We start from the raw sequence: 22,344 nt of genomic DNA on the forward strand, positions 1-22,344 counted from the left end.
TATATTAAAACATTTTATCCTATTACTAGTACGCCCGCCACTCCGTTCCACCAAAATTCGTTTTGAACCTGTTTTTCCGGAACTAAATTGTCCTATGTCCTTTCTCGGGACATAAACTATTTTCATACCAAATTTCAGCAAAATCGATTCAGCAGTTTGTGCGTGAAAAGGTTACAGATAGACAGACACACCTTCGCATTAATAATATTAGTATGGATGTGGCAATGATCTTTAAAAACATTACTTTTATTTTAGTCTTCATCACAGGTCCTCATGGATTGGTGTACCTATTAATACAATTACGTCTGTAAACGGCATTTAAATAGGCAACAGCAAAAAAGGCGAATATATTTTAAATACAGTAGTTTATTAAATAATACAAAAATTAAAATAGAGACATTTTACATCTGAATACAGCACTATGACACATCAAGCTTGAAGCTACTATTATTTAATCACATATTTTATTATATATCGTAATAAATAAAGTTAGTATCTGAACACACTATGCCGAAGTCCTGCGGCGGAAATTCCGCATGATTACGTCAGCAATGTCAAACGCATACAATATCTATAACGCGACGGAATTTCGGCATGGTTTGTCATCGGTAATTTAAAATACAGTGCAGGCGGAACCCTTCATGGGCAACCGTCTCTGACGCTGGCAACTCCTAAATGGGGAGGCTTACGCCAAAAGAAGAAGAAGAAGACAGTGCAGGCGGAATTAAGCCGAACTTCCGCCGCGGAAATTCGGCATAGTGTGTTTTGACACTTATATTCATTTTCAGCCCTAAACACTGTTTAAGTCTATGCGACTGCTACGAGGTAAGAGAGCAACAATATTTTGTCCAGGATTAAAAACCCACACTGGTGCATGGTATATGGCGTAAATTGACAGGCTTTACAGGTACAGCATAGTAATGGAATGAATCGTAATATAGCATCACTTGTATATTAAATAACTACTAAACGCATATTGCACTTAATATATTAAACCACGAGAAAAGTCATACTAAAATAACTAGCTTCGTGGTTTCAAGCATATTGTTAATATCTTAAGAGTAGCCCAGTCAAAATATCTTAAGAGTTAGCTGGCCTAACACGTGGTGATGTTCATCAAATTAAGTGTCAAGATATTTCGCAGTATAAATCTATCTAGTTTTTGATAAAAAAAACCCGGGTTTGGCGACGAATCTCAATCTTCATCATCATCGGACAACGCGACAATCTGTAAATAAGAGTAAAGCAATAATCATCACATAATTAAAGAAAAGGGAAACTTAGCCGCGAGACAATAATAATTTATTCATCGAGGAAATTTATTCCTAGGCAATTGACAGACCCACGTCATTTGGTCGGCTTATGTCAATTTAATTTTAGCTGTGAGCGCCGAGCGGCTTGGCTGGACGAGTTTGACTTAACGCGACCAAATTACTTAGGGCGTTCGCTGCGCGGCGCGGCCACGCGAGGCGTGCTTGTTTCATGTCATCCCATAGAACAGCGCTGCGTTGAGCGGGTCAGCCGTTGCACGATTACTATGGCGAACGCACGGCGCGGCCGCCCGCGACCGGCAGCCGCGCCGGGCACACGCTCAACGCAGCGAACGCCCATAGGTCCGCCATCTGCCTACTTAGGTACTATAGGAAGTGTATTCATTGGCAGATGACAGACCTACGTAATTTGATTGCATTACGTACTCAGAAGACAAATCACGATTCACGACTAATATTGAATTGACGTATCTCGACCAAATGACGAAGGTCCGTCATCTGCACATGAATCAGTATCTTTGGTGATACACTATGTTCATATGAATCAATAAATACTATACTCTACCAAAATCCAAAATTAATTTAAATTTGTGGGCTGAGTGTAACTTTAGGAAGTTTACTTTAACTTTAAACTTTAATATAAGATTGAACCAGCGCCCCTAGTGGCAAACAACAGAAATTGTGTCATAATATATTATGTAAATATGCATAAGTTTGATTGGTTCAATGTTGTACAGCTCGACAAGGCTTTAAATGAACGTGGCAAAAAAGGAACTAACGCTGCCATCATACAAAAACGTCATTTTTGACAGTTCTCCTTTACTAGCAGCGCTCCCGCTCACTTCATTTAAAGCCTTGTCGGGCTCTACAAATTGTCGCGAAAAGTGACAAGAACATTCTATCGCGTTAATAGGTGAGAAAGTTAAAAAAAAATACCTCAGTCATTTCAGCAAGCGTCTGCAACTCAGTCAAGCCGGTCAACTTCTCCAAATACTTCCCACTGTTAAACACATCCAGTAGGAACTGCGTTCCTGCCGTTCTATACATATCTATAACAGTGTCGGAGCAGGCTATACACTGCCGGAATTTGACACAAGTCGGCAACACTGTCTGATAGTTGTGTAGGAAGCCGCGTATGGAATGCGGTACGGCACCCAATATGCCTTGGCTTGTTGTTTCATCGTCCATTTTGAATGGCGCGGGTGCGTCTATCCTGAATGGAAAAAATAATATGATCAGCCACAAATTATAAACAAGTAGTCTTTAAAGCGATAAGTTGAGAATAGCGAAATATAAAGATAAGGGTCATAAAAATACGTGCGATAGCTCATTAGATTCGGGAAGACGTCTAGAAAAATGCATCGGAAGCGTGTATTAGCACACACATTATTTTTTTTTCGATTTTTTATTGCACCTTTTAAAAAAAATTTTTTTGCACTTTGTTGTACATCGTTGTTTTTGTATTTTTTAAGAGTTTCAGAAAAAGAATATAAAAAAGTTCAGAAATTTTTATAACAAATTTTTAAGTTAATAAACAATGAAATTTTTGATCAAAAAAATGTTTATTTTTATTAGTTTATAAATTTTTTATTAGCAAATGGCGGAAAAAATTTTTTTATTTAGTTAATACATGTCCTTCATTGATATGAAATCAATTACGTGATAATAAATGAAACAACTTTTTTTTGACAATATTACGTGGATTTCTAGTTTTTTGTTCAAGTTAAAAAATGATTAAGTATAAACAAAGTATTAAATTTTGTTAAACTTTTATGGCGTGATCTTGTTAAGTATGTTTATATCAAGGGCTCCACGAAGTGAAAAATTTTACGAAAATTATTTAAACGTTTTCTTTAAAGTACAATGAGGACGGAAGTTTGAAAAAATTTCGTTAGTTAACACTTGTGTAATTTGTTGAAAAATTTACTTTACGTTAAATTTCCAACGGGAGCAAATTCTTTGAAGTGTTCGGAATACACCATAAGTTTTTGAAAATTTTAAATTAACATTAATTACCTTTAAAAAAATAATCAGTGTCACGTGCTCGGTTTTGAAGCTGCGCGCGCTACCTAAAAATGCCGCGCGGAGGCTTACTTTCAGCGTTAAATTAAAGTTATAAATAATAGAGATAGAATTCCGGGAGTTGAGATTTTTTTATGGAAATTTCCTCTTCTTTAAGAATCTTTTTTTAAAATTTCTTTAATGTTAATAGTTTCGGAGTTTTTAACAAAAAACATAATACCTTTTTTTTTGCAACCTAATTTGCTTATAACTTTTGCAATTTTTTGTGAGCTAATACACGCTTCCGATACATTTTTCTAGACGTCTTCCCGAATCCCTTATCTCTATATTTCGCCATTCTCAACTTATCGCTTAGACAGACTTAGACTAAAAGTGTAACAAAACTAGGTGATAATACTTTAGAATGTGTTATGTGTAAGAATGTGTATGAGTCCCTTGTATTGACTATTGAGCTCACCGTGAAAGTAGCAACGCTGAAAGAGTATTTTTTTTAAAACTAAATCACAAAAAAAGTTTGCTCTTTCGGCGCTGCACTTTCACAGTGAACTCTATATAAGAAACACATACATACCCTTAAGTACTATCACGGTTCAGGCTCTGTGATTGGTTGGATGTCAAATTTTGGACCAATCTAAGAGGCGAACCGCGTATTGAGACCGATCTTGAGTACTGACTATTTATACCGGCCGTAGTTTGGTTACACCCAGCTTTAGAACCTCTCCCTTTTTGGAAGTCAGTTAAAACGTGTATTTTACGTTAACGTGTATAAACATATTATTATCTTTGATCGAAGTCACGGAAAACTCTAGTGACTGTTACGGGCTGCGCGGAAACCTATGGACTATTGTAAATTAAATTTGCAGAGAAATTAACTGATAGGTGGACCTACGTTATTTGGTCGGGCGATGTCATTTGGTGCAATCCGTAACAACTTTAGAAAAAATCGAAGAAGAAAATACCATCGAGGAAATTGATTCCTAAGCAGTTTACGGACCTATGTCATTTGGTCGGCTTATGGCAATTCAATGGTAATTCTGATCAGTCGGCTGGGTTTGGCGTAACGCAACCAAACTACGTAAATCCCCCATCTGCCTAGGAATCAACTTCTCTGATAGTACATATCTTTCTCTTTCGCTCTCATGGGTTATTTCGATGTTTCATCCTTGTTTGTTTATCGTCATTTATCGACTGGGCATGACATAACCCACCCAAATAATGTACCTGTCTGCCATCTTTCTATGAATAGCTCTTAATTAGTACCATCGAGGAAATTGATTCCTAGACAGTTGCCGGACCTACGTCATTTGGTCGGATTGTCAATTCAATGTAATTCGTGCTCTGTCGGCTGGGTTTGACGTAACGCCAGGCCTGTCCCACTCGCGCCTTTAGGTATCGAACTGTAAGTACCCCTTTAAAGGGGCAGATCACAAGGGACTCACAAGCGAGCTACGTACTGATTTAACCGCTGTGTCAGAATCATTATTAATCTGATAAATATGAACAATTGAAAAAAGTAAAAAAAATATTTCAATAAAGTAATTTAAGACTTTAAAATACAAAAAAAAAAAATACACAAACGTAGCAAATAAACCAATTTGTTACAAACAAACCGCATACTACAGATAAATAAACACAAGTTACTATGTTTAAGTTGTAAAAAATTCCTGACCAGCTCCTACACTATAATCGAATATAAAACTTTTATAAAATATACGTTGGGTTACTACAATTTGATTATTACTGTAAAAAAGTTTGCTATTAGTAGATATAGTAATTAAAAGAAGAATATTTTATTTTCTAAAAGGTGACAATCTTGATTTCGTCAGAAAGGGTACCTCTTACGCAATAGAAAGCGCACATGTAGGCAAATATAATTGTAGGCACCTAGCACTGCGCGGTCGGAATTTGAACTTTATAGTATCGCAGCAAGAGTTGTTATTTTTTTAAACGGGTTTCACGAGTTGGACTTCTGTTGGTACTACCAATATATATTCCGTGGTAACGCGACCAAACTACACAGGTCCGCCATCTGCCCAGGAATCAACTTCTCTGATAGCACATACTTATCAGGATGCTGCAGCATTCCCACCAGCAACTCGACAGCGAGCGCGCCCGCCGTCGCCGCCGCGCCCGGCCGCGACACCGTGCACTGCTGGTCCAGCGTGCGGTCCGACACAGACTGACAATATTATAATAATTTTTGTTATTCACTATACCTCTTACTTATAAAATAACTAGGCAGCATACAACTATTGAAGACAATAGGAATTACAATAACTAGAGATCGCCCAATGGTTGAAATTCCACCTTAGTTTCAACGACATTAGGACTACTACCTATATTTTGTAAAAAAATATTGACTTTATCATATTTTTTTCAATTCAACTCTTGTCTCTGGGACTTAGCTGATCTCAGACTGGCCGTGTAAGCATTGTTTAATAGTATCTCAGATTCAATAAAAAAACTTTAATCCATTTTCAATTTGTCACCTTGTTGTCAACATACTTCAACCTTAAATAAAAGAGTATAATTCGTATGTATAGGCTTGTCACTCAAAAATCTGTCGTTTTTCCTAGTGTGTGTGTTGTAGTGTGTGTAATGTTTTATTTGTTAAAAAATGTATGATAAAAGCATAATTTCAAAATAATATTAGCTCAATGCACTCCTTCACTATATAAACTATAACTGTGCAAAATTTCATTCACCTACGTTTCCCCATTTTTCGTCAAAAGGGATACAAAGTTTTTGGCTCACGTATTAATATATAGCAAGGGGTTTAAGGTCAGTTTTGGTAAAATTACTTACATATATTTAGGCACATCATGTGCTGCATCATTTTTGTGTGTAATTTTTAATTTAAAAATGTTTAGTCATAAATTCATCTAAAGGGAGTGAAGTATAAATTAATAATATACTTACGTTGCCAGGCGCAGTGACGTCATTACAGAAGTAACATCCCAACATTGATCCACGCACGCTCGAAACTTGCGTACTTGCGTGTGCGTCTGAGTGCGTACTTGCGTGTGCGTCTGAGTGCGTATTTGCTTGCGCGTTTGCTTGCATGCTTGCGTGCGCGCTTGTGCCATGACGCATCACAAGGTAGCTGTCAAATCCTAGCGCCGCGTTGATTACTATCTGAAAAATGTATATTGTTACTAGCTGTTCCCGCAAACGTTTCTTTGCCATATAAAGAATTTCGCTCATATTATTTTATTGAAGTGACTAAATAAGTATGTCACCATGGCAACGTCCATCGCTATCCCGTCGCACAAACAATGGTCGCCGTCAGTCTCGAGTTGTAATAATTTACTATTATTTATTCACAAATAATAATAATAATATCTATGGACGCTTCACACCACGTCAGTCTGGCCCCGTGCTAAGTACCTGAAGGACTTGTGTTACAGGTACCAGACAACGGAAATATATTTAATACTTTTATACTATACATATATTTAAGATTTTTATTATATCATACACATATTTAATACACATCCATGACCCAGGAACATTGAAAAACTTTTTGTTCCGTCGGCGGGATTCGAACCCGCGACCACTCAAGCCACGGAGGTCGTCAACAAATTCAACAAATGCACTCATCAATATAAAAAGTACCCAGTAGCCGATTCTCAGACCCACTACTAGTATATAATTGGTTTTGCTGTGCCAAAATTCATTTATTGCACAGGAATCGCACGTTTATCTGGGATAAAAACTATCCCACCCCTCCCTGGGACTGGGACAATATCCACACAAAGTGTCATCTAAATCTGTCCAGCGGTTTAAGTGTGAAGAGCTAACAGACAGGCATATTTTCTTATTTATATTTTTGATAAGTTTGGATTGTTTTTACCTTTCCCATCTGAGCAGCAATCAGGGTAGGCAGCCATCTCGCCTCTCTTGTGTCCAACAATAAGAAAATGACGTCATGATCCGCTATGGCTTTTGTGATGATGTTTATATTGTTTATTGTCTCGTCCTTGAGAGATTCGCCGATTGGATGGCCGGGCATTGGAATGTGTAAGCATAGGCCTTCACTGTGCTGAAATAAAAAAAAACTAGTTAGTACTTAGTAGTTAGTAGTATACTTTTTAATTACACAGTATATAAAACAATATTTATTATTTATTTATTAGTTATTACACATACTTCGTTAAGCAATAAATAATTTATTACTTCACTAAGGGCCGGGCTACACTGGAATGGCAGCGGCGAGGCGAGCACTTTCAGTGTCATATGATTTTAAACTTTATCTTCATTATTGTAATACATAGTATCGCTTGAGAAGTTTCCGGCCGCCCGTGGCTGCTCTTGGCCACTCGTGGCCGCTGCCGGCCGCCGGCAGCCGCGATTTCTCAAGCGATAATATGTATTTCAAATTACAATAATGAAGATAAAGTTTAAAATCACATGACACTAAAAGTGCTCGCCTCGCCGCTGCCATTTCGGTGTTGCGCGGCCCTAAGCTATATTATAAAGTTTACACACTATTATCAAATAGTTTATCATAAAGCAAAATATAAATATCCAGTAACAGATTTAAAAAAACTTACCACAGTAGGTAAAATACGCTTGAGATTCACGGCAGCAGTTTCAGCTTTTTTCTTGCCTCCATTCAAGCAGTCTTCAAACGTATACAGAACTTGACGTGTTGGATTCGAATAAGATACTTTGCCGTTGTCTATGAACGTTATGTGACGAAAGCCCCACGCCTGAAAAACAAGTATTTTTTTATGAAATAAGGAGGCAAACGAGCAAACGGGTCACCTGATGGAAAGTAACTTCCGTCGCCCATGGACACTCGCAACATCAGAAGAGCTGCAGGTGCGTTGCCGGCCTTTTAAGAGGGAATAGGGTAGGGGATTGGGCCTCCGGTAAACTCACTCACTCGGCGAAACACAGCGCAAGCGCTGTTTCACGCCGGTTTTCTGTGAGCCTGTGGTATTTCTCCGGTCGAGCCGGCCCATTCGTGCCGAAGCATGGCTCTACCACGCTCATGTATGACACACAAAAGAGGGATTTGGATACCAGATTTATACACGCGTTTAAAACGTTTTAGCGCGTGCAATATAGTAAATCTGTTATGTATAAATCATCTGGCGTGTTTCATAAATCAATACAGACTAAAATTATGTTTGGCGTGTCTGTGTGCCTTTCCATCATCTAAAAAAAGCATGAATAGATTTTTTTGTGTCGAAAGGCATAAAATAAGATCTATCGTGAGTGTGACTATGAATCGATGTTGGTTTTCGTGTTTTAGAGCTGACAGGATCGTAAATATTCTTAGCTATTTCTCATTAGCTAGTAGCTACATTAGTGTTTGAAATACTCATAATATCCATACTAATATTATAAATGCGAAAGTGTATCTGTCTGTCTATCCATCTGTCTGTAACCTCTTCACGCCCAACCCAACCTGCTGAACTGATTTTGCTGAAATTTGGTATGAAGAATCGAGATACTTTGAGTCCCGGGAAAGGACATGGGATACTTTTTATCCCGGAAAATGTACGGTTACCGCGCGATGAACGAATTTTGGCGCAACGGAGTTGCTGGCGTCGTTTACTATTTAATAAAGCAGTTAACGTACCAACAAATTTCTAGCGACATGGCAGCCTAACGTACCAGCGCCCAACAGAAGGCATTTTGTTTCTTTCATGATATCCACGTCCAAATCTGGCACCAGACGCCATTTCATCAGCTGGATGTTCAAGTTGGATGATGCATCTGCCAATCTGTGAAAGTTAAAGAAATCGTACATATATCGCTTTTTTTTATGAAATAAGGGGGCAAACGAGCAAACGGGTCACCTGATGGAAAGCAAATTCCGTCGCCCATGGACACTCGCAGCATCAGAAGATTTGCAGGTGCGTTGCCGGCCTTTTAAGAAGCAATAGGGGAGGGAAGGGAAGGGAATAGGGAAGGGAATGCCTCCGGTAAACTCACTCACTCGGCGAAACACAGCGCAAGCGCTGTTTCACGTCGGTTTTCTGTGAGAACGTTCGTATTTCTCCGGTCGAGCCGGCCTATTCGTGCCGAAGCATGGCTCTCCCACGTATAAGCATGGCTCTCCCAAGTATAGCTATTTGTCCCTTTCATACAAATATATGGTTATCTCGTTTTCACCCATACGTGAGGTACGCTTCACTCGTCAGGCACTTTTCTTTTTCACACAGATAATATTGCTATCTTGCTTCAACGCTTGCTTATGCAATATGTTTTGCGATAACATTTTTTCTTGGGCAACAGAAAATGTTATTATTATAAAACCTTATTATTAACCCATCCATCCCCAAGCGGCACCCGGCTGTCGCATAATTGAAAATCTATAGTGTCTGCAATAGGCTTGATGACTATTTTTTGTTCTTATTGGTAATTGAAAGACCCTTAAAAATAGGAACATCGCTGAAAGAATGACTCTGATAGCTTAAAAATTCACCAAGATATGACAATTCAAACATCTCATAAAATAGACCTGCCCGAAACGCTCCATACAAAGTGCTACGAAAGACTGACGTCACTCTTTCGTAGTTTGTACGCATCGGGAGAGAAACTTTGTTGGATAGGTATATTAAATATTGCGTTTATGAAAGTGGTTTCATAACAAAAGTTGCTTTTAATTGCATAAGTTATCGAATGGTATACAAATATTAAGAAATTTAATTGAAAAAAAAATCGACTTGATTATCCAACTTTGAAGGCGCATAACAAAAAAAAAATGCTATCGAGCTGAAATTTTGGGAACACTTATTTTTCATCGTGATTTCTTTATTTTATTAACAAAATTCGCTAATCTTTGACCTTGTCATCATCCCTATTGCCACCATCGAAGTATTAAAAATATTTAGTTCACGCGTCCTTATACTGTCACTAACTATTTAGTGGCTTTTCCAATGTATAGGACCAAGATTGCAAGGAGCAACATAAATAAGCATTTAATAAATATTTTTATCAACATAGGTAATTATATTAACTTTATCGTTAAGACTCACTTCTTAGGATCCATAGAAGCAGACATGTTGGCAAGTTTAGGTCCAAAGTTTCCTTTGTCATTCCTCTCCCAGCCAACCCAGCCAATCTTTCCATCTGATTGAACATTCTGAAACTTGAAAACACTGGTTAAAAACATACAATGAAAATTGAAATTTGACTCTGACAACAATCTATATATATAAAACTCAAAGGTGACTGACTGATTGACATAGTGATCTATCAATGCACAGCCCAAACCACTGGACGGATCGGGCTGAAATTTGGCATGCAGGTAGATGTTATGACGTAGGCATCCGCTAAGAAAGGATTTTGATAAATTCCAACTCCAAGGGGTTCAAATAGGGGATGAAAGTTTGTATAAAATAATACTTCTTAACGCGAGCGAAGCCGCGGGCAAAAGCTCGTATCTAATATTTGTAATCCATGTTATTTTGTAATGTTTTGTTTTGTTTAAGTAAATAAACCATTAAACCATCTTGTAATATATTTTTTGCTTGAATTATGGCAAGAGAATGCTAGTTAGTGATACCAACTAGATTCACCATTAATTTCCATTAAAATACTACTGTACTTCAAGTAAAAAAAAATCTTTTACATTTAAGTATTGATAAATAGTAAGTTACCTTGCAGAGGTACTTTCAAAGCAATATTTTCGTTATAAATGCTGGATTTACATGGGTTGCATCGCCTGTCCAAGCCGAATCGCCACCCCTTTTACACATTCTACAAAAATCGCCTGTGCCGCCCGAGATCTCCGCTATGTATTTGCAGCAAGTGATCGCTTGTGACTGAGACTTGTTGCACGGTCGATTTTAGTCACCAGCCGCATGCGGCCATTGGCCGCACGACTTTGGGACTTGTGGCTTAAGCCGCATGCGGCGTAGTCGAATTGCCATTTAGACGGTCGATTTTCGCCGTGCGGCGTAAATCGTGCGGCTTTAGTCACCCGTGTAAATCCAGCATAAAGGTTTGAAATTTTTTTAATTTTTTCTTACCTCACAAGTTTTTATTGTGAACACTCTACTGACTTCAATACCTTCTAATCTTTTGCATCTGATACCAATGACATTAAACTCCCTTTCTCTTAATGATGGTGAATATTCTAAAAGAGCTGCTATAAACAATCTGAGAGGCCATCCGGGGTTCTCACCGCTACTTGGATCAGCAAAAGCAAAGAAAGTCTTCGAGAAATCAATGTCTAATTCATCACCATTTTTTCTTTTTAAAACTGTTGACAGCAAGTCCACAGAAACTTTATCATCTTTGGTGATACAGAAGAAACATTTCTGTGTCATGTCTAGATTTTTAAAGCTAATAGTCAGACTTTTCAACTCATCTTGACTAAAGTAATCAGTTATTGAAGTACTGTTTTGTTTCAAATAAACAGTAGGTTGATTTGGTGTTGGAAATGCAAACCAGTAATAGTAGTGGAATTTCTTGAGATCCTGAAACAAGACAAAGAGACACAATTATATTTGTCTCATGCTAAAGCAGGCAAATACAAAGCTTTAGTTTTAATCCTTTGATCACGGATTCTTGGAAATGCTATTGTATTCTATTGTTGTCGCGATCACCAGAGCTTAAAGGATTAATTAAAGTAGTTAGTGACCATTCTTCCTAAGTGTTACAGTATTGTGTACAAGTTACAATAAAGCAGTAATGTTCTCTTCATCACAAAACAGACATCTTAAAGTTTAAATAATAGGCCAAGTGCGAGTTGGACTCGTGCATGAAGGGTTCAGTACCGTTATAGAGCAAAAATAGGCCAAAAATTGTTTTTTTTTGTATGAGAGCCCCCCTTAAATTTTTATTTTATTTTAATATTATTAAAAATTATTAAAGTAGACATAAAATAAAGGCTTTTGTGAAAATATCATGTGCCTACCTGTAACCATTACTAATATAGAGAAAAAAAAGCCGAAAAAATCACGTTTGTTGTATGGGACCCTTTAGTATTATTTTTTTTTTTTATGAAATAAGGGGGCAAACGAGCAAACGGGTCACCTGATGGAAAGCAACTTCCGTCGCCCATGGACACTCGCAGCTTCAGAAGAGCTGCAGGTGCGTTGCCGGCCTTTTAAGAGGGAATAGGGTAATAGGGGAGGGTAGGGATAGGAAGGGAAGGGAATAGGGGAGGGTAGGGATAGGAAGGGAAGGGAATAGGGGAGGGTAGGGAAGGGAATAGGGTAGGGAAGGGAATAGGGTAGGGGATTGGGCCTCCGGTAAACTCACCCACTCGGCGAAACACAGCGCAAGCGCTGTTTCACGCCGGATTTCTGTGAGAACGTGGTATTTCTCCGGTCGAGCCGGCCCATTCGTGCCGAAGCATGGCTCTCCCACGTATAATTTTATTTTGTTTTCAGTATTGTTTGTTATAGCGGCAACCGAAATACACAATCTGTGAAAATTTCAGAAGTCTAGCTATAGCGGAGAGACGGACGGACGGGCGGACAGACATCAAAGTCTTAGTAATAGGGTCCCGTTTTTAAACCTTTGGGTACGGAACCCTAAAAAAAGAACTGTTTTTATGAGAAAATACATTACAATTCATAAGAAAAATACTTACAGCAAACGACAGTATAATAAAAGTTACAAGGGAGTTAGGTTTATCTATCCAGGACCGAGTTTTTATGTTAGTCCATATTACTTCTCCTATACTATTGAGAAGCGCTGCTTTGTCAATGCCCTTAAAATCTTCAATTGTGTTCTTATTTATCAATGTACCAATGACATCTATGGAGAACAAATCCTCTGTTGTTGACCTAGAAAATAATAAATTATAAATGAGTAACAGACAAAACAAAAACAAACACAATCCAGAAAATCCAAAAGTAGGTTAAGTTAGAACTGTGACTGTGTTGTGGCAGCAGCCGGCGACCGTCACAAAACACGCCTCAGAATTCCGAAAATTTTAAAGGTGAGCAGCTCCAAAACTGGGGGGTTACTCAGTGTGGATTTGGTACCTACGTAGGGGTGTTTATCCTTCCTCCCCACTCTCCCCTCACCCCCGCTCCCCCCATCTTGGGGTAGGTTTCCGAACCTTTACCGAAATAACAGTCTTGGCCCATACTTCACATTACTGAGTTTGATTTAGACTGTTTAGCAAAATCTCTCATTAGTCATTACACATATGGTTAATGTGGCATTTAAATTTGTAGTAATCTAACCACCTGCACCCGTGGGTATTGGCTAAGTAAGGTAGCTTTGTTTACATTTATATAAAAATAAACTAAAACGGAGAAGAGGTGTTTTAAAGAATCTGATAATTCTGAAATCTGGTAATGACAACTCACTGGTTAAAGGATGTTCCATCCACTTCGAATATGCCGTCAATATCGTCCCTAAAGGAATAAATGCCGTGTATTTGTTTCGTCGTCTCGTTTAGTTTATCTACATTCAATTTCAACTCACTAAGCGTATGCCAAAAGGCTGGATGAACGAAAGATTTGAAAGGTACATATTGAATTATTCCTTTAGTTTCCTGGGCGGTCGACATGTCTAAGTTAGTTAAACAAATTATCTATCAATTAATTATTAGAAATTCCTTTAAAAAAGTAAAATTATGAAAATTTTGCTAGTAAGCAAAGATTTATTTCAAACAGAACGTCAAATGTCACTATCAGCTGTTTTTTTTTTTTACTATCAACTTGCCACCACAGATTACTAACCACAAATTTTCTTCCAATCATCCCAAATCCTTCTTATCCTTCTTATCCAGTGGTAATTTATTAGTGGTAAATATTTTTCATTTATATTCTTCTTTTTTTATGGCTCCTTTGTGAGGCTGCCTCATTGACTTTTATAAGTGGACGCGGCATAATGGTCTCTACCAAATCAAAATACTGTGGCCGGTCCGCCATTTTATGTTCCGGTTCTCCGAGGTACCTACATAAACTGTCAAAGTGTCGTATTATAGGGATGTCGAAAGTGAAAGAAAATATCGATATATCGATACATCGATATTTGAAAAAATATCAATATCGGTCTCGATATATCGCGAAAAAAATATCGATATATCGGTCAAATTTTTCGACCAATTTGCTTTTTTTAAAATTAATTTATAGTCCGTCAAAAAAGTGAAAAAATTTAAAAAAGTTTGTCCTTGGATCGGTACGTTTATATTTTTACTAAAATTTTTGTTATTTTACCGATGGCTTGACTTCGTATGTGCTAATTTAGTTAATAATTAAACAATAAATAAGATTTGTGATAGAATAGAATATAACATGGCTTAATTTTCGATATTTAATCAACATAGAAATTAGTAGATTTGACGTTTAGATCACTATTTTTTAAATTCGATAAAAAAGTACATCAGTACTTTTTTATCGAATTTAAAAAATATAAGGTGAAGAATCTGATCATTTATTTAAAAGATTTTAACCTTAATAGCTCACTTATAACAATATATTACTTATCGATATCCTCGACAAATATCAACCGAGTGTCCCATCACTATAGATTAGTTCTTGGCAATATGGCGCCGGCCACATTTTTTTTTAGTTATGTCGCTTCCATCTGTTTCCTTATTCATCGAGCTGCCTTCACATTACGTCGCAACTCGCAACGTCGCGTCGCAAGCACTGCGGCAGCAGCGCTACAGCCGGGCGACTCTCTTTTGTATAGAAGTCGCGCGGCTGCCGCACTGCTTGCGACGTAATATGAAGGCACTCTGAATTTTTAAATATTCTTCTTGAATCTTGTACAGTATTCCAAGCACTGACCTTCATTATACAAGTACTTGTATGATGGAGATCAGTGATTCCAAGGCTTTAAATGAATATGTCAGTGGGCGCTGCTGGTAAAGGAGAACTGTCAAAACTCAAAAATGACGTTTTTGTATGATAGAAGCCAAAGAGAATATAATCACTACGTTTATAGAAGCGTTAGTTCCTTTTCTCGCCACGTTCGTATAGTCAGTCAAGAAAGTGAAGAAATTAAAATGTGATAACATCGTAGTGTAATCCCTTTTTTTAAAGATTATATTTGAAAGGGATGACACTATGTTGCTACTTTTTAATTTCTTCACTTTCTTGACAGACTATAACTGTGGTCCAAGAACTGATAGTTGCTGCTCACTGCCTATTTTATGTTCCATGTAACTACTCTTAATACAAATAAACATTTCCTGGGATTTTATTATTACACATTGTGAAATTACAGAACTCAGGCATGAAATAAAAGGAACAAGTTACGGTTTTTAACTTTTTTTATTGGTTAAAGTCTTTCACTTCTGGGGTGCACTCGTGTTTGAGCTCTTGGAATCCCGCATGGAAGCTGAACGCCTGCGTTTGATCTCTTCTGCGCGTTTCGCCTGCAAAAAAAAAGTTTTGTTAACCGATTCAATGCGGCGCATATTTTTTTAAACTCAGTAGTGGCGGCATACAATTTTCTCGTGACACGTTAGCCGTGTCATACGCCATAGAAGTAGATGACACGGCTAACGTGTCACCCGCCATGTTCAAAAAGGTTTATTGTTTTTCTTGATTTTTACACGTGTATTAACTTGATTTATTTAGCTGAACCCAAACCATTGATGTTAATGGAAGATTACGTTATTTTGAGTTGGTTTCGTGTAATTTTACTAAGTGTTAACCTGAAAATGGCAAGTAAGCGATTTTTTTATTCAGATGTTGCAAAACTTTTGTAGGTTTTTATAGTTAGAAAAATGAGTATAATAGATATGGGTTTCCGATGTTAATTTTAAGTTCGTAGATAAATTTAAAGAAGTTCGTTGTTTAGTTTACTTTGACGTCAACGCAAGTATTTTTCTACATTATCGTTTAAAAAAATCGCAAGAACTTGAAAATCTAAAATAATATAGAATAATATGAACTCCCAATATTACTCCTTTATTTTCTTAAAAGTTTACTACTAAAAAGCCCGGCCGCACATTATCCGAATTAATGATCAGAAAAATTCGGACACTCATATATTTTGACACGTCAAAATTCTGATAGTATGCGGGGTCCACAACAAAATGTATGAACAGAGTGCGTTCCGGCGGGCGTCCGAATTTTTCTGATCAGAAATTTCGGATAATGTACGGCCGGGCTAAAAAAGGGGACAGCCCCTTATTTTTTTTAATTCACAAAATATTCAGAAACGAAGCCTATAGGCCTGTTTTACGTCGAAAATTAAGACGGTTTTGTTCGGAGTAGAAAGATACAAATAGTTTTTTTTCAAATTCAAAAACATATTTTATTAATATAATTATGACACGGCTGCCGTGTCATCCGCACTGAATCGTTTTTCATTTATTTCGGTATCATTTTACAGCCATACAAAGTTGTTTTTTTAAATAGTATTTTAATTGATAACATTCAACACAAAGGTCCATTAAAGAATTAGGCTTTGGGCTAAACCTACGCGTCAGTAATGTCGCGACGGGAGCGTCTTCAATGCAAATCCTGCGCGACTACGATGTGAAGTGTAGATTATTCCCGCTCTGCCGACGCGAACGTCCCGCGTAGCAGACGATCCCGCTTCGCAGTCGCGTAGTCGCGCAGGTTGCGTAGGTTTGGCCGATGATTTATTCGGTGTTTTGTTGCTGATTTAATACCTCAGTAAGTATCAACAACATACCGAGGGGTAAGACACAGCCTATTACTCTTACAGCATTGTATGATCTCTACAAAACAGTTTATAGTCATATGATACAAGCTGTACATGCATAAGTTAAAGCTCAATAACTTTTATGTGTTATTAATTTCCCCTGAAATAGCTATAAAAATACCTAGTAACTCTCACAACATCCATTATTTGGCTTGCTCAATCCAGGGCTCGGAACCGGTTTGAAAATACCGGTTTATTTCGGTTAAAAACCGGTAAATATATCGTTCTTTTATTTACCGGTTAAACAAGCGAACGGTTTTTACGTAACCCAAATGGTAAAGGTTACCGGTTACTAACACACAAACGATTCTGAAAACCCAAATTAACCGGTTAATCCTTCGATCGCTGATTCTTGGAAATATATTATTATCACTTATCGCAGCCCGCTTGGGTCACTTGGGAGTTGATAGGTTTTCGCAATTATTTTCACCTATTTTTTTTTAATTTTAGAATTATTTTTTTTTAATTTTTAATTTCAAAATAAATGTTAGATTTGACGTACAGAGATGACGGCCGGGACACAAAAACACGACGTTTCACAATACGACGTCGTGTCGTGGGAATCCACGACGAGCATCGTGAAAAACTACGACGCGACATCGTGACGTGCCACGATATACGGCACGGCATCGTATCGTGTTTTTTTGTACCGGCCCGTACGCCGTAATTTAACGGCCGTAATAGGCCTCCGCGCGGCATTTTTGGTAGCGCGCGCGGCTTCAAAACCGAGCACGACACACTGATTATTTTTTTAAGGTATTACTACTCGTATTACGGCTCTCCCACGTTTTGACGTGGGAGAGCCATGCTTCGGCACGAATGGGCCGGCTCGACCGGAGAAATATCACGTCCTCACAGAAAACCGGCGTGAAACAGCGCTTGCGCTGTGTTTCGCCGAGTGAGTGAGTTTACCGGAGGCCCAATCCCCTACCCTATTTCCTTCCCTATCCTCCCTTATTCCGTTCCCTTTCCATCCCTACCTTCCCCTATTACCCTATTCCCTCCTAAAAGGGCCGGCAACTCACCTGCAGCTCTTCTGATGCTGCGAGTGTCCATGGGCGACGGAAGTTGCTTTCCATCAGGTGACCCGTTTGCTCGTTTGCCCCCTTATTTCATACAAAAAAAAAAAAAAAAAAAGTACCTTAGATTCCTTCTTCCTCTGTGCGAGCAGCTTGGCGTAGTCGGCCTCAGACGCCTTGCGTTTAGCCAAGCGCTTCTTCTTGAGGGCCAGTCGGTGGCGTCTGCGTTGCAGCACCACAGGTGTTACTAGCCTTTGGATTTTAGGTGCCTAAAAAGGAATAGTTTTACATTAGACTTTAATAATTATTTTTGAAGAATTTTGTAACTTTTAGTTTGTATGATGATGTGAAATAGTTGTATCAGATTAAAATGCCAAGGATAAGTAAAACTTTATAGAATAGAGTAATATATGATGTTGGCAACCACAAGCACCACTGTCTAGAAAATGCTTGATGTGTAATACACATACATGTACACTGTCATAATATATTATGGTTTTCTTCGGTCGAATCTGATAAGTTTGTATAGCTCACTGTAAAAGTAGACAGATATAAGAATCTGAGTCTTCTGCTCGGAGCTAGTTAATATACCCTGATAAATATTTGAGTGGCCAAAAAACCACACAATTTAAAAGTTGATCAGGGAAGCATACTCATAAAAGTAAGTTTCTTTACTTGGAGCTTCATATTTTGTAGACCGTGCCATTGAGGAAATTGATTGCTATGCAATTGACAGACAAACGCTATTTGGTCGAATATGTCAATGTTAATTGTGATCTGTCAGCTGGGTTTGACGTAACGCAACCAAACTACTTAGGTCCCCGATTTGCATAGGAATCAACTTCTCTGATAATACATTGATTTATCGCCATTATCTAACACTTGCACACAAACATTGCTATAGCTAATTGCATACCTGTTTGTGTGTTTGTATGTGTTTATATTCAAATGTGAGCAATGAACCAACCACAAAATTCTTAAGCTCCACACTACAGTAAACAAAATACTTTGAATAGGTGAATATGTAGTACATATCAGTCAAATTAGTTTTAATCTAGTTGAAGGGTAAAAGAGCTTACCTTATGTCTGGGTTTAGAGTTCTCCTTGCCCTCCTTAGCTGGGAGGACACGTTTGACAACGTAACGGCGCACGTCGTCCTGTTTGCTCAGGTTGAACAATTTGCGGATCTTGGACGCACGCTTGGGTCCTAGACGGCGGGGCACATTGCCGTCGGTGAGTCCGGGAATTTCCTGAAAATGATAGATATTACTGTTAAAAATTAAAGTGACATTATGACTAAAAAGTAAAGAAACTTAGTTAATGCTCAGCTCAAAACATTAATTTGAACATGCTCTCACCCCTCCACCCCTTTAGTTACGTAAATATTAGCTTCCTAGTTCCTGCTTACTGCTCAGTGCTCTCTGATACATTTGAAAACCAATTGACTAACAAGCTACAATATATTATATAATATAAATTTAATAAGTATGATCAGAAAGCTTTGCTTCATTCAGATTTCAGGCTTATCTAATGCTTAATATTCTGAGCCTTATATTCCACAGTAATACATGTAATATTAGTAAAATTGTTTGGTGAAAGTATAAATGCAAAGTATTATAGAATACAGTGCTATAAACTAACACCATGGTGATATACCCTGCCGCATATAATTACACAGATTTGAGGATCTGGGAAACAGTAAGAACAGGGATATGTTGAATATTTTCCAAGTAATCAGATTATATTTAAAAAAAACTGTTTTTACTATACGTTCTTTAGGTATCTCCATGATTTAAGAAATGACATAATACATTCAAAGCTCCATCAAGACAGTAAAAAAAAACAAATCCAAAGCAAATAAGATGAATTATTACCTGAGCTCCCTTGCGTACAATGACCAGGGCGAGCACTGAAAGGTTAGCATCTACAATGCAGCCACGAACAGACTTGCGTTTCCTCTCACCATCACGACGTGGTCTGTAGCACGAGTGTCCCTTGGACATTAATAAACGAACACGACCTAGAGATGAAAAGCTTTAATCAGCATAATGTTGGTACAATTTATAGCTTACTTTTGATTGTATCCTTCAATAATTTATTGGATAAACCAGGTGCTTAATCTTATAAAGGAATTTCGATTGTATTAGCATTTCATAAAGAGGTAAGGGAGATGACTGCGCCATGCCAATTATATGTGCGCCGCAGACTCGATCACACAAAAAGTTGGCCGTCTGCGATCTCCATAATACAAACAAGCCCAATGTTCAGCACTATTATTACAATATTTGAGACTTTCTAATAATCTTTAAGCACTTACTGTTAGTCAGGACACCCTGTTTCATGGGGAAGCCCTGCTTGTCGTTACCGCCGGCAACACGGAGGATGTAACCTTTCCATTCGTCACCTAGCTGGTCGGCCTCCACCTCAGCGCCCATGCGCTTCTCATAGAAGATACGGAGCTTATGCTCGTCCACAACTTCGAATAGCTTCTGGCATCCCGTTGCCGGGTACGAGACGTTCAACTAAAAAAAAGTATTGAGGTTATAACAACCGACAGTCAGTTCAGTTGGTAAACTGAAAAACACCAAGTTATTGCTTCACACTACAAATAGTTTCGGCTATTCTTGAAAACACGACAACGCGAATAGCTGGTAGTAATGTTTCAAACAGAAATCGTAGCGTGAGATTTACAGGCGAACCACGGTAAGTGGTTATTTATCAATGTTTTTCCACATAATCACGGGCACAACGAGCGATGTATTACTAAAACTGGATCGTAAAATATACCACGTCCTTCACGCCATTATTATTTTAAATATATATAGAATAAAATGTTAAAATAAAAGCACTATTTATTAACCTTCATGACTGCAGTTAGCTCCCTAGAACGTCAGCCATGAAAAAGAGCAATGACAGCTGATGACAATTGACAATTGACAGCTAAAACCAGTGTTGTCTTTTTTTTTTTTCAGATAATGGCACTTCGGCTATAACCATGGCCAGTGTCGAGTATAATATTATGGCGGGAAAACAATATTCTTTAAACAATTTTTTCTATATTATCGTCAGGTCAGTCAGGTCTAAAGTCTAGTCAAAGTCTAAGTATAAAGTCAATACAGTCAACACTAAAATACTATCTAAAATATACAGATATATTATATATACAAACTTTAAATATAAAACTATAAAAAGAAAAACTTGCCCAAGTCGTCCCCATCTGGCAGAGTGCCCAGCAAGCTGACAGCATTGCCACGTTGGATGGCAATTGCTATCCGCTGTGCCAGGTAGCTCCCAGCTCTGGGGTCTCGGGTGGCTTCAACAAGCTTCTTAGATATTCCTCTAAAAAGCTTATGTGCCCCCGGACCCCATGCGCCTAGAGTTTCCACCCCAAACGGTTCAAATATAAGATCTCCGCTGAGGTTCTCATATTTGCGCCGCTTGAGGTTCTCTGCTAGGTTTGCGGCTGCGCCCGCACAGCTCGAGGTGCTCTGAATATGGGACGAGGCGAGTGTGTCGACACAAGTAGCGTCCCACACAAGGGCCCGACCCACATTCCAGGGCACCAGGGTCATTCCATCGGGTCTCTTGCCATCGTCGCGCGCCAAACCGGAGGGCTCCAGTATCGCTGGCACGCCGGCAGTGACAAGAGCCCGACGAATGAGGTCATTCAGGTTGTGATGCCGTGAAAAGCGTCCGGCACTTCGCGAGCAGCACAACCCGTGGTGACCATAGCTGTCAACGCGCGCGCCGCAAACACACTGATGGGGGACGACATGGGGGACACCAAGACGCAGGGCAGTGGCAAGACGGAATGTATTACGGTCCAGCAATGTTCCTGTGTTTTTAGATGGCAGTGCCTGCAGCCAAGCTCCCGACTCCCACCTCTCCACGGCCAAAAGTCGAGCCCGTTCTACGGCGCTGGTAGACGTGTTAAACAGTTTATTACGCACCAGTTCGCAGATGGGCTCGTCCCAGAGCCTTTGGGAAGATGTGTTCTTGGGAACCTCGCTGCCGGCACTAGCAATGTCCCAGGCATCCTTGGCCTCGTCCGCAAAGGGAATGACGAATGGGCAAGATGAGGGCTCTAAGATTTGGGCTATTACTGCGCGATTTGCGTGGACCGAGGACAAGAACGCCGGTAAAGCTGTGTCCGATGTTTTTCGTATTCCCAGGCCACCGAACCTTACTGGTAGTGTAGCTTGGGTCCAGGAACTTTCATCAAATTTTATGTTTAAAATTGTGGAAAGCGTATGCTTTAGGGTGTCATCTAAGCTATGGAGAAGTTCTGGGAACTTCCAGAGCTGACAACACCGCAAAGCATACGTAAATTTTGGAACGAATAAACAATATCGAATCAGAGTAAATGCCATGTGACTGTTAATTTGGAGAAGACGATCTAAACATTCACTAAAATTCCGTGTTTT

General features: G+C 38.7%; 2 protein-coding genes across 2 annotated transcripts; both read right to left on the reverse strand.

The window, feature by feature from the left end:
- Nucleotides 1–719: 719 nt before the first annotated feature.
- Nucleotides 720–13,832, reverse strand: LOC121734322 (ubiquitin-like modifier-activating enzyme ATG7). Its single transcript, XM_042124853.1, has 11 exons — nt 13,580–13,832; nt 12,853–13,048; nt 11,282–11,731; nt 10,286–10,398; nt 8,884–9,028; nt 7,847–8,005; nt 7,147–7,335; nt 6,213–6,428; nt 5,357–5,472; nt 2,208–2,484; nt 720–1,228 (listed from the first exon to the last, which is right to left on the reverse strand). Exons 1-11 carry the CDS (start codon nt 13,780–13,782, stop codon nt 1,196–1,198), a joined length of 2,097 nt encoding a protein of 698 aa, XP_041980787.1. The 5' UTR covers nt 13,783–13,832; the 3' UTR covers nt 720–1,195.
- Nucleotides 13,833–15,479: 1,647 nt separating this feature from the next.
- On the reverse strand, nt 15,480–20,856 carry LOC121734326 (40S ribosomal protein S6). Its single transcript, XM_042124859.1, has 6 exons — nt 20,781–20,856; nt 20,238–20,442; nt 19,795–19,940; nt 19,000–19,170; nt 18,043–18,189; nt 15,480–15,600 (listed from the first exon to the last, which is right to left on the reverse strand). Exons 1-6 carry the CDS (start codon nt 20,784–20,786, stop codon nt 15,514–15,516), a joined length of 762 nt encoding a protein of 253 aa, XP_041980793.1. The 5' UTR covers nt 20,787–20,856; the 3' UTR covers nt 15,480–15,513.
- Between the last annotated feature and the right edge of the window lie 1,488 nt (nt 20,857–22,344).

The sequence above is a fragment of the Aricia agestis genome, chromosome 15, assembly GCF_905147365.1.
Source record: "Aricia agestis chromosome 15, ilAriAges1.1, whole genome shotgun sequence".
NCBI classification, from domain to species: Eukaryota; Metazoa; Arthropoda; class Insecta; order Lepidoptera; family Lycaenidae; genus Aricia; species Aricia agestis.

Excerpts from the sequence above, each read along its gene's own strand:
- LOC121734322 (XM_042124853.1), bottom strand. The coding sequence starts at position 13,782 with ATGTCGACCGCCCAGGAAACTAAAGGAATAATTCAATATGTACCTTTC. Across the intron at positions 2,485-5,356 it reads ATGCTGCAGCATCCTGATAA|GATAGACGCACCCGCGCCAT; the intron begins GTATGTGCTATC and ends TTTTCCATTCAG. Across the intron at positions 1,229-2,207 it reads CGCTTGCTGAAATGACTGAG|ATTGTCGCGTTGTCCGATGA; the intron begins GTATTTTTTTTT and ends TCTTATTTACAG.
- LOC121734326 (XM_042124859.1), bottom strand. Across the intron at positions 19,171-19,794 it reads TTGTACGCAAGGGAGCTCAG|GAAATTCCCGGACTCACCGA; the intron begins GTAATAATTCAT and ends TATCATTTTCAG. Across the intron at positions 15,601-18,042 it reads AGAGGAAGAAGGAATCTAAG|GCGAAACGCGCAGAAGAGAT; the intron begins GTACTTTTTTTT and ends TTTTTTTTGCAG.